This window comes from Trachemys scripta, chromosome 16 (assembly GCF_013100865.1).
Source record: "Trachemys scripta elegans isolate TJP31775 chromosome 16, CAS_Tse_1.0, whole genome shotgun sequence".
Classification (NCBI taxonomy): Eukaryota; Metazoa; Chordata; order Testudines; family Emydidae; genus Trachemys; species Trachemys scripta.
The window spans coordinates 12929633-12941803 of NC_048313.1; the positions used below are offsets into that span (position 1 = coordinate 12929633).

A 12171-nucleotide genomic window follows, 5' to 3' on the forward strand; every position below is an offset into this window, starting at 1 on the left:
GTGGGCATAGGCGGGAGGGGAGCTTGAGGGGGTAGAGAGCTGATGGAGGAGGAGGGTGGGAGGGTGAAAGGAGGGGGCGATGAGGGTGGTGCTGGGGGGAGAGCAGGCGGAGCGGAGCAGGGGACGCTCTGGGGGCTCTGTGATAGAGCAACGAGAAGAGGTGGGGGCTTTGAGGATGACCCAGCAAGGAGTTGGGGCGAACGGCTGAATGCGGGTGATGAGGAAGATGTACAATGGCAGGTGGGAGAACATAAAAGGGGAGACTAAGGTCACTGGTGTCAGCTGTGTCCGTGGGAACGGACTCCTGATTTGTACTGCACACCGGCACATACACAGCCAAGGGTCCTGCTGCTCTCACCATCTCGCCCCTACTCCCTGTGTCTGTATATTACACCCACTTGTTACATCCTGGCCTGTAAACTCTTTGGGGATCTTGTGTTTATACGACAGCCATTTCAATGGGGGCCCGATCCCCATTGGGGCCTGCAGGCGTTACTATCCTGCAAATAAGAAATGATGACTGGGAATGAGGCAGCAGGAATATGTCTGATGAAAGGCAGGTAATACTGCGAGGAGAAAAATGGGCAGGACGGTGCTTGGAATCCGCAGGTTTTTGGCATGGTTTCCCTGACTATTCAAACATTTAACATGTAACATTTAATAAAGAATCTGTTGGGCAGCTCTGTGTGTGTGTGTGGGGGGGAATGTTTTACAGGCTGGTTTATTAACTTTTAGCACTGGCTGTAAAATGTTTAGTTTTTGGTAGAAAACTTCAACAAAATCAAAATGTTTTGGTTTTATCTAAATTTACAACTGAAAAAAATAAAGTTTTCAGTTTTCTGATGAAAAATCATTTAGTCGGAAAACAGAAAACTCTTCTTTTCCAATAAAAATATTTTTTTTCAAGGAAATCATACTTTCCACTAAAATTTGTGTTAAATCAAAAACTCCATGGGAAACATTTGACACAATCCACACAGAAGTCATACATATCTATCAGCTAATTTGTTCTGCATCACAAATGTACAGAGTAGTGGTGGTTGCTGGAGCCACTGTAGTTAAGGGTTTGCCAGCATATACTTCTGTTTTGAGGGAGAGTTGATTTGGGTATTGGATTGTAGATTACTTTTCAAGTGGCTTTCAATTATTTTATGATTTTGCTGAACAAATGCAGTATAGTCCCTAAGCGAAAGGGGCTAATTAGATTCAAGACAAAGGGAAGCGGTGACCTGCAAAGAATGGGGATAGAGACATGTTTTTTATAAACTCTTTATTAATACAAAGAAGGTGTGAGTTTTTTTAAATCTGTTTGTTTTTAAGTTTAAAATATCAAGTACTGTCTGTTGGGTGACTCTTTGATAGACTTGGACCACTCAAGCTGACATCACAAGAGCCAGCAGAGTGAAAACTGAGCAACTGAGAGAAAGGAACTTTCAGAGGGACTTCTTAAAAGTCATCGTTTATTTGTTGTTAACCCCTATTTAATTTAGGAGATCTTAAGGATTCAACACCTTTGCCCCTTCAGTTAAGGCAGGAGATCTAACAGCATACATTTTCTGAGACTTCCAGTAAGTCCTCTTTGGATGCAAGTCCTCTTCTAATGCTAGCTGAACTTTTTAAAGGAAATCTTTTACAGATTATGTTGAAAGAATAGCCAAAAAGACACCAGCTCATTTAAAATAAAATTCCTTCTATAGGTCAGTGTCGAACAAAAATCTTATTTTGGTGTCTTTCAAACCCAGAAAGCTATTTAAAGTAATCATGGTGGTTTAACAACAAACAAGAGAGAGAAACTCTGTGTGTATCTATTTGAACAAGCTTCATCTAAAGAGCAAACAGTTCATATCCATTATTACTTCTTGGGGGACAGTCTTGAAGTGTATTTAATGTTTGCAAAGTGCTTTGAGATCTCTAATGGAAGGTTTTATAGAATGAAGAGTTAAGAAATGTCTGCAATAGGGAAGTAAGAATTTTGATAAAGCGACGGTGGTGGCAATGCACTTAGACATGGCCTGGAACACCTGACAGAGTACGCATACAGCTGCAGTCCAAAGTATGCCTTAGAGCTTCACAGCTGGTTGTAAGAGACACTAAAATACCATCAGGACAAGAATCTCTATCTCTTTCTTTCCGTCTACATTTTCTACCAGGGATCTGGAGACAGGGACTTCTGCTAGTCTCTGCTCCCTTTACTCAACTCCTCCTTATCTATTCTTGTCTCCTCTTCTCACATGAATATGCAATGTCTTTGTCTCCTCTCATTTGGCTAAATTGTTTTTCCGGCCAAGCTGGGCTGGATGCAGACCCATCCAGAATGGCTGCTAGAGCATGAGAGATTCTGTTTCTGTACAGGGCCTGATTACACTGTGTGTGTGGCACACATACCTCCCTCAGGACCAAAGAGCTTGGAACGAAACAGTTGAAGACCAGAGTAATACTCAGCACTTTACACCAATACAAACACTTTGCAACAGATGTGAATTATCCCCACATTACAGTAGGTGCATGGAAGTGAATTGACTTTCCCAAGGCCACATAGCACATTAGTGGTAGCGCTGGGATTGGAATTTGAGAGTTCTTGCTTCCAGTTCTCTGACTAGTCACTAGACTACAGCAATTTTTTTTAATATGCAAGTCTTATAAAAACAATCCTACATTGGATGGTATCCGTTCACTATACAGTTGTGTAAAACATGGTATGATCTGGCATTAGCTAATGCAGTCTACTGGTGGGTGGTGTGGTGATCTGAAATTGGTGGAAAAGTAAAATGGTTGTCTTTTGCTTTTGACCTTTGTATACTGCATCTACGTGTGCACACATGTTGTGTGTTTGTGCAACAAATAATCAGTGTGTTCTGAGCGGTGTTCATTTTCACTTCTCTAAGGTGTAAGACTGTATAAAACTAGATTGTAAGAGGTATGTATGTTCTAGACTATGTAATGCTTAGCTTGTGCTCTTCATAATGCTTTAATTGAAGGAACAATACAAGTGTGGATTTAAGGAGACCATAGACAGCGACATCTCTCTATTTAAATATTCAGTTCATTCTTGTACAAAATAATGAACTGGTTAGAGCAAAATATGTTCCATATGGAAAAATCCGGAATAAAAGTTTGAATGGGATAGTAGGAAAAGATTTTGTTTTTTACAAAATGATTTTGCTTTCCTCTCCTAGAAACATCAAAGGATTAGTCTGGGGCAGGGGAAAAAAGCTGCTTTGTGCAAACAGAGATTCCCCTGGGGCCATTGGTATTGGAGACACTTTCAGACCTGTGCTCAGAAAACCAAGGAGGCCAGAGTGCATAAAAATTCCCCTCTACCTCTCCCCTCCTCTCCATGCCAAGTTGTTAATAGCACTGTGTATTAAATGTGCCTTTTTTTCTTCTGGAATCTGATTGTATAGATTCAAAAATCAGTTCCTGTCATGCTTTTCTAATAGCTTTTACCACTGTCTGGCATGTTCATGGGTGCTGAAACGGGGGGCACTGCTGCACCCCTGGCTTGAAGTGGTTTCCATCATATGTAGGGTTGACAGCTTAGTTCAGTGGCTCTCAGTACCTCCACTATACAAATTGTTCCAGAACTCCTGGACATATTCTGTTCCCTCTTCTGACAGAAGATACCTAAGCTAACCTGCTGTTATCAAAACATTGAGCACGTTCCGTTTAGTGTGTGATGGGGGCTATCTGGGCTCACTAGCCTGTGAACCAGGTTTAAATCTCTTCTGGAGCGGAAAAGCTAAAGGTCTTCGAAGAGGAATGATGGAGGCCTGTGTCAAGCTTTAATGATGCTGGCAGTTGGAATTATATGGCTTTTTTGGCGTTTGCTTAAAGAGGAAGTGTCAGAGGTCCAGTGCAGGCTGACAAATAAAGTGAATGCTGTCAGCTGGGAGGCAGGGTTTTTTGCGGGGACACAGGACACAACAAAAAAGAAAACGTTGTTGTTTTTGGTTAAAGTATTCTTAATTATTCTCGCTATTCCTATCCCTAGCAGGTATATGAAACCTGTTACGGCTCTAAGTATTGTTTGTGGTAAGACAAAATGCGATACGTTGGATTCCTAGGTTAATTTGGGGGCACTTCTAGTACATGGTACTTAACTGGTCTTTAATCCTGTGTCCATGTGTGTGTGTTACAAAGGCAGGGTGCATAATATTTTGGATATACATCTTTGTTTTTTGGGGCCTCTGCTGATGGTAGTCATCCTGGTATCTTGGAAATAGTTACTTTTTGTGAATGATTATAAATTACAAATGGAAAGATTTATCCTAGTAAAATGGCATTGTGTGTAGAATCACAGACTTCCGTGTGCTTGATCAACAAGATTAAAATAGCTTGGTAAGGGACTACTTTACTCAAAAGCCAATTAGCCAGATGCTACTGTATAGCACAAATTATGTTGTTTAAGCTCAAGAGAAAAAAACCCAACACTACTTGCTTGACATCCCAACATGAAAATGGGAAAAATCCTTCTAAGTAGCAGATTTGTCCTTTAGGCTTCAGGATAGCAGCAGCAGAAGCAACTTTTTTAGTTTATTTAATAGATAACCCATGCAAAGCTTTCACCAGGTACATACTTTTCCTCCCGGCAAACATTAGATAGCCGGTGAGTTTAAATATTGACTAATTATCAGTCCTAGACTATTCTCATAGTATTCTTAAAAGAGGCTATGGATGAGTATATTTTAAAGTTGGTACTTCCTACAATAAAGGCATAAAGAAGCTTGAAAATATATCCCTGCTCATCTTGTTATTCCGTTTGGAAAACATTGTGGTTTTTTTTTACTTCTAAATTTCAAGCTACTTTAGAAACGCTAATTTCTTTTTCACATCCTATTTTATGTAATCAGCTAAGTGACTGCACAGATCTGGGAACAGCTTAATTGCTCCAGAGCCAGAAAAAGAAGCACAAATTATTGTAGTTTTTTCTTTATAGGTCCTACATAATCTGTGGATATAAATTTCATAATGGAGTTACTTAAAATCCAACCAATCAGATATTAATTCATTTTTTAAATTTTCTTGCGGTTTTTAAAGGTTAATATTTGTTTTTATACAGATTTTATTGAAATATACCATACCTAATGTCTTAGATGTTGGGATATCTTTTCTGACTAAATACACTATCCTTTGCAATTTTTTTTAACTTGTACTACCCTTTGGTTATTTTACCGGTCTTGGAATTTAAAGAGATGCTTCCACTTCGTTTTTAAAAACAAAAGTGATTTGTCTAAGCCTTTCATCTAACAACCATGTTGCAATTTCCTTGCTGGTCAGTTATTTACACGGCATCTGGTTGTGAATGTTGCACAACTTTATGAAACTGAATATTAACATAAGCTGAAGTTGCTTCCGACTGTCCAAGTGATGTTTCCACCCTGCCAGTTTCATTTGATAATGTACTATTGATTCCATCCTTGAGAATTTAATGGCCAGCCATTTAATGCTTATCAGATTTATCAATGGCTACATTCCTTTGATCCATTACTAGAGTATCATTTATATGATATTGTCAGGCTTGGTAAATAATAACTTATAATTGCTGGTAAATGCCTTTGTTTTTTCCAAAACTTAATTACTGCAATTATTTTTCTCTTTGAAATGAAGACATAACTTACCTCACAGTTGGAGAGGCTTACCTTTTGCAAAGTGCTTTGAGATCCTCAGATAAAAGGCATTGGAGAAGAGCGATATATAATACATTAGGCTATTTAAATGTATTGCTGCCATCTATTATCTGAATGAGGCATCTCTCTAGCTATTTACTGTCCAGGAATTTGCATTTATAGAAAATCCACAGTCAAAAGTACTGTTAAAAACAAAAAATCAAGGTTAAGACAATCCCATAAAGCAAGGAGGTTCACTTAAGGGGACTGTCAGGTGCAGTGGCAGATTAAACACTGAGCCAATGGGGCGTGGGCCCCTGGAAAAATAGGTGCCCCTGCACCCATATGTGCTTCGCCCGCCCGGCGGAGCCGGATCAGGGTGTGGAGGCTCCCATTTGCTTTGGCTCAGGGCCCCACAAACCTCTAATTCGCCTCTGGTCAGGCGTTATAGATAAAATGTTGCTTCTGTATTTAAAATTGCCTGGGTACTTTCACACACTACTCTGAATCGCAGAAGCTGTTTTGTTTTGTTTTCTGAAAGTAAATGTTGCACAAGACCTTACATTATAGCTATGTTCCTGAAAGATCCTACAAAAATAGACTTCTGGGTACTAGTTCTGTGATCACAAGTGTGTGTATATACCACATTCCTTCTCCTGAACAGGAATTATCTTGAAATCCACAGCAATTCAGTTCTAGCATTTCCAAAGCAGGATCCTTGTATCATTTACAATGTACTGCCTGCTCACAGCCAGGAGGGTGGGGAAATGAAACTTACACGTACTCGGACGAGCCAGAGCACATCTGTTTTGAGCATTGCCGGTGTTTCTGCAAGCAATGATTTTCTGAAGGTCCTGGCAGTAGGAAAAAGTTCAGCTGGTTCCCTTGTTCTATCCAAATATTGAAGATTTAGTCCTTCACTAAATTTCCTGGCTTTTGTGGGGATCTCATTTTATTTTCAGAATTTCATTTGACATACTCCAAATGTAATGGGTGGGGTGTGCCTCAAGGCACCAGAACCTAACCAATTGAGTTATTTAATTCCAAGAGCTGAAGGCAGCAAGACAGGAGTTTGTATTCCTTCCTTCCTTCCTTCCAAGAGCTTTGCTGACAGGTAAAAGGGCTCTCTTATGCATGCAGCTTTCAAAGTACACTGAGCCTTGATTGTGTTCTAGCAGCTTCCTCTGTATCTTAGAGCGTACGTCTCGTGATTGTAAAAAGTGTGTTTGAGTTCTGTGACTAGAAGTAAAAAATGTTTTGAACACTTGTATAGTTTAGCTTGGAAAGTTTTAGTTATAGCAAATACTTCATTTATAAATCAAATACATTTGTATAAGCACCTGTGTTGTAGGAATCTGTTAATGTTCAGTTGGCCAGTGTTACTGGTTTCTTGTATTATGCTAGTGTTGCTGCGTTCCCTAGATGTGGTGACAGGTTTCAGTGGTAGCCGTGTTAGTCTGTATCAGCAAAAAAAACCCGAGGAGTCCTTGTGGCACCTTAGAGACTAACAAATGTATTTGGGCATAAGCTTTCATGGGCTAAAACCCACTTCATCAAAGCCCATGAAAGCTTATGCCCAAATCCATTTGTTAGTCTCTAAGGTGCCACAAGGACTCCTAGTTTTTCCCCCCTAGATGTGTAAACCATATCCCGGGAATGTCTTTAGCACACGTGCCTAAGCAGGGGTTTACTATCAGCTCTTCATTGAGTTTTTATATTTCCTTCTGAATGTGGCTGTAAGGTTTTAGCGGGGCAGCTGGCTCCACAGAGCTGTGCCAATTTAGAGTAGCAGAGAATTCCTTCTTAGTCTTGGTACCTTGTTGTTCTTTGTTTTGCCTGTCACGCCTGACTGTGGTGACTGCTATCAAGGCTCCTGCACTAATTAATGGGAGCAAGAACAGTAACATCACTGACCCCTTCAGTTCTTCAAATTAAAAACCATGCAATGCAGAGCGAGAACTATTCCTGCTTTAGTCAATTGTGATCATGTTCTTTGCTGAAATAAAGTACAGAAACTATGGGTGTGGTTAGAGAAAAATCAGAGCAACGTAATGTTGTTGCCTTGCTCAAACTGAACTTGGTAACACTCCTTAACATGAAGAGAGATTCCTGAATGAAAGTTCTGCTAAATGTTATTGTCTAATATAGGAATTCGGGCTCTTAGTCCCTTGCATAATGAACCCTGCATACAGAAATGTAATCTCCATGCTACTATCAGTTTAGACAGCTGTTTTTATAATGGGTCATAAATTGGCCGTAATGCCTCTGTGCGTCAATAAAATTGTCTTGTAAAGGCTACACTGACTCTGAATTCCAGAACTGCACGATTGCTGAAACTCAGGGCAAAGTCTTTAGAGACCTTGCTGCTTTGTGTTTAGATTTTCTTTTTTTTACTGGTAGTTTTACAGTGCCCTTTAAGCAACATACATTTTATTTTTAAAAAGCATTACCCAGAAGAGCCCAGTACCCTAGGAGAGTTCCTCTACAGACATGGCTAATACAGCAGGAGTTTTCTAACTTAATTCCTTTCTTGTTTTGTTTTTACTTTCAGAATCTGGGAAAAGGACAATGTGAGCTGCTACCTTCAGGCATCCTGATAAGTTGGTGTTGAGAGGAAGGCGCCTAGAGTGCTTTGCTGTTCAGTCAGCAGAATTTCTGACGACTCTAGCTCCCATTTGCCATCCATACCAGATATTTGCCATTTCCTTTTGATACAAGACGACGTGTGAATTGCAGCTGTCAGCCACATTATTCAAGGGAGAGGACTATTTTTCGCCCCTCATATAATTAATTGACCATAAAAACAAATACACAGGGATGTCTAAGAAACAAAATCAGAAAGGTAAGATTACATGTGAATGAGGCGTTCTTGGCTGGATCATGCATCAGTTAATATGGTTATTGGTTCTGAAGTGATCAGTTTGGAAAAACTTTGACAACTTTGGAGGATAATTGCTCTCCCTGTCCCTTTCAAATCTGATAACATAACTTGTCAGCTTGTCCCCACTACTTTAGTGGACTCCAGACAGTTCCTGTTTTTGTCTTGTTTCCATTAACACTTCAGTTGTTCATCCAGATAGCATCTGATTCTAGGCAATTCCACTGCAGTGTGAATGTTGCACCGTATTTGCAATCAGCCTGTGTGGAAATAAGATGTGATCTACTAGAACCAAAATAATCTCTTGTGGGGACACTGTTTTGCTGTTGCATGTGAGTTTGGATAGATGTCCATATCACACATTGGACTTGATGAAGCTATGGGCATTCTCTGGTCATTAGCATTTTGTATGATCGTTCTTTCACTCCAGAAGTGATGACCAAGTTTGCTTCCTTTCAGAAGTGGTCTGACAGTGTCTTTGTCACATGCTCTGTGTGCTGTTAAAATACTCGTGAAGAATGACTGTATATGCATAACAACATCTCAAAGTTAAAGGGATACTGTCAAGTTGGAATCTAGTACTTAAAAAATTAAAATTCATCTCAGGTATTACACCTGCCTCCAAGCCATCCTGACAGTTTTTGTCTTTAAAATTGCTGCCCTATTTTTTTGAAATGTTTCTCTTTTCTTGCTCTGTGAAAGACAACAGGGGAATGGTGGGACTGACTAGCTACATCATGCTGTCAAATGCACAAAGCAAACAAGCTGAAATCCTAGAGGAACATAACTTTGTTTCTAATCTGTTTCAGACGTAACAGTCTTAGGCCCTGATCCTGCAGTGGGATGCACACAGGCAAACCTCTGTGTCTGCATAAAGGAAATGGAGTTCCGTGCAATTGCAGGGTCCATCTGCACGCGAAGCATTGCAAGAACAGGGTCTTAGGGTTACAAGTAAAGATGTTTGGACAGAGGTCTGATATATATATTTTTTTAAGTTGAACGACCCTTCCAATATTTCTGCTATTTTTTCCAGCTTCTTGTATAAGTGTTTAGACCAAATTCTAGACAAATGTTTTTGTCCATGTTAGAGCTAACGAAAGGTTCTGGGTTGATGACAGGATAAACTGATGTCCTCTCCACAGAAGTGGCAGTGACCGTGCAAGTTTCCTCAAACTGCCTTTGTAAGACACTTCCCCCTTGCCCTAGGGATCACTTCTGGGAGTGGGAAAGTAGTTTGGTCTCCATGCCAAAACTCAGGGACTAGGCTAGATGTCCTAAGTGTGTGTGGGGTTTTTCACGAGCTTACTATTTATAATACTACATGGATTCGGTCATCTGCTGGAACTTTAAACAAAGGCACCAGTTGTGATTGTGGCTGTGGGCACCTACCCACTAGGAACCAGTCTGAAACCACTTAGCTGTTTTATAGACATTGAACAGATGCCAGATGTGTGTGTGAGGCTGCCTTGTGGTCACCACTTCCCTGATCTGGGTTCAAACCAGAGACCATTTAAATATGATGTCTTTGACATGGGATCCAAAAGTACACTAAACATATGGACATTTCACCACTGTTGAGTAGCCAACTGCACTTGAAAGACTTGCTCCCTGGCTGTTGCCCTCAAAGGTTATGGTTTGGTCTGAGATTCTGGCTTACATATCCAGCTTTACCCTACAGCAGAGGTTCCCAGGCTGGCTGGACTCTCCTGGTTGCCAGCTGTTAGAGTGCAATGACCGATGTGATCCACCCTATGAAAAAGTTTGACAACTTCTGACCTAGGCCTAAATGTTATTTCTAGAGGACATGATTTTTCCAGGGTGTTTTAAATGCTAATACTGCATTAATTATGGTCGCATTAGTAGGCTCTGCTGTAATGTCTGGAAATAGATACCACAACTGAATAGTTTATAGTAGTGAGTGACATCTCATTTGCAATGATTAGCCCACTTGCCATTCTGCGACGGTATAGTTTTGTATTTCTGTAACAGGATTTGTTTGTATCCCAGAGAACAAAGGTCAGTGGAGAAATAGAGGACTATCAGGCGCACGGTAAAGTCAGCGCTAATTTATGAAGATATTAAAATCAGTTGGTGATGAGCTGGTGTGTTTCGTTTTTTATATTTTAATGGATTTTTATACCATTTCCACAATTTATGGAAAAGTGAACTCCTGCTGTTCTTCACTGGAGTGTCTTATGGCAAAGGAATAGTGCCAAATAATTTTTATTCAGGGAAATGAAGCTTTTATTCTGTCTCTGAAATTTATATAAACCTACCTGGTTTTCCTATTAATTTACTGTTTTGTCTGAACTGCCAAACAAAATTGAGTACCTAATTTATCCCCGACAAAGAAAATAATTTCTAGATTTATCTTGGTGGTTAAAACTGATATTTGTTTTCATTAAAGCCCTGATCCTACAAACACTTATACAAGTACTTAGTTTTGATCTCATTGGGACTACTGTTCCCTATTAAACCTTCCTTTAAGAAAATCTTCTTGATGTACGTTGTGGGTTTTGTTTGCTCCTCGTATCTCAAATTAATATTTATGAACAGGATCATACTGTGACCCTCACCACCATCCTGCTTCCTTCCCAAGTCCAGAGAAAAGACTGTCTAGTGTGTTGGGCAACCTTCTTCGGGCACAACAGTCACGTAATACTTAATCTCGCATCTCGCCATGAACTGAATGAAGTAGCTTTACGTTCTACACATGCATTTTTTGACCTGCCAGTTGTATCTGCCTCTCCAAATGACACTAAAATAGGTTTTTGTTGCCTACATTTAATATGGCTTTTGCACAACATGTAGCATCTATAATAGCCACAAAATGTACACAAGTGCATTTCTTTCACAGACCACGGAAATATGCAAATAGCCATCTGGTTTAGTTTCACACCCAGCTGTCCACACTTGATATTCTCACATCCTGTGTTCCAAAGTATAACAGTTACCTCTAGCAAACTGATATTGCCTTGGGCACTGCTGGAGCTATTAGGCGTGGAGAGGTATTCAATATATACATATAGGATCATTTAGAATAAGAGGTATGTTGTTAGGTCCATTTCTTCTTTTGAATTAGTCGTCATCTTTTTTGCTCATTGTAATTATTTATTCCAGATAATAACTGTTCCTAGTGGAAATAAACTTCCTCCTTTATTCCTTTTCTCTCTAGACCTTACTTTCCTTGTTCTTGTATCTATCTTATGCCTGTCCTCTTTATTGTAGAAGATACAGTGCCGAGGTAATCGTTAATTATTATTCAGACTTTTGGTGGATGGATTGGTAGCAGTTTTATAGTTAAGATGTAATAAGATTTCGATTGTAAGCCTTGTGGATACTCTTCAGACTTTCTTTAAAAGAAATCCTTGTGATTTGAATCTTAGTACATTTTCTGAACAGTTGAAGGAAATTGGTCAAGGAATTTTGGGTTTACAGCTAATCTTTCTCAAACCTTTTGCAAACTGTACTGTTTTGGAGAGAGGGTTGTTATAACTCAAATTGCTTGAACAATAGAACTTCAAAATATTGTTACCCACATTTCTTAAATGTTTATGTAACACTTTCAAAAATGCGTAATGCCTATCTTTAAAAGTGACTTAGGCATTGAAGAGCCAAAGTGACTTAGGCACTGAAGAGCCAAAGTGCCAATAACTTTCAGTGCGATTTAGGTTCAAGTGCCTTAGT

The 12171-nt window shown here is 39.7% G+C and overlaps 1 protein-coding gene across 3 annotated transcripts in view; it reads left to right on the forward strand.

Moving 5' to 3' along the window:
• Positions 1–218: 218 nt before the first annotated feature.
• Positions 219–12171, forward strand: part of SPATS2 (spermatogenesis associated serine rich 2) — a 46839-nt gene continuing 34886 nt past the window's right edge. The window contains exons 1-2 of one of the 3 annotated variants that reach the window (XM_034792210.1): positions 219–240; positions 8158–8448. In XM_034792210.1, the coding sequence (XP_034648101.1) occupies positions 8424–8448 (25 nt within the window). In that variant the 5' untranslated portion in view covers positions 219–240; positions 8158–8423. Of the gene's footprint in view, positions 241–6431; positions 6721–8157; positions 8449–12171 lie in introns of those variants that run through there. The other 2 variants (XM_034792211.1, XM_034792209.1) reach the window with 2 other exon arrangements.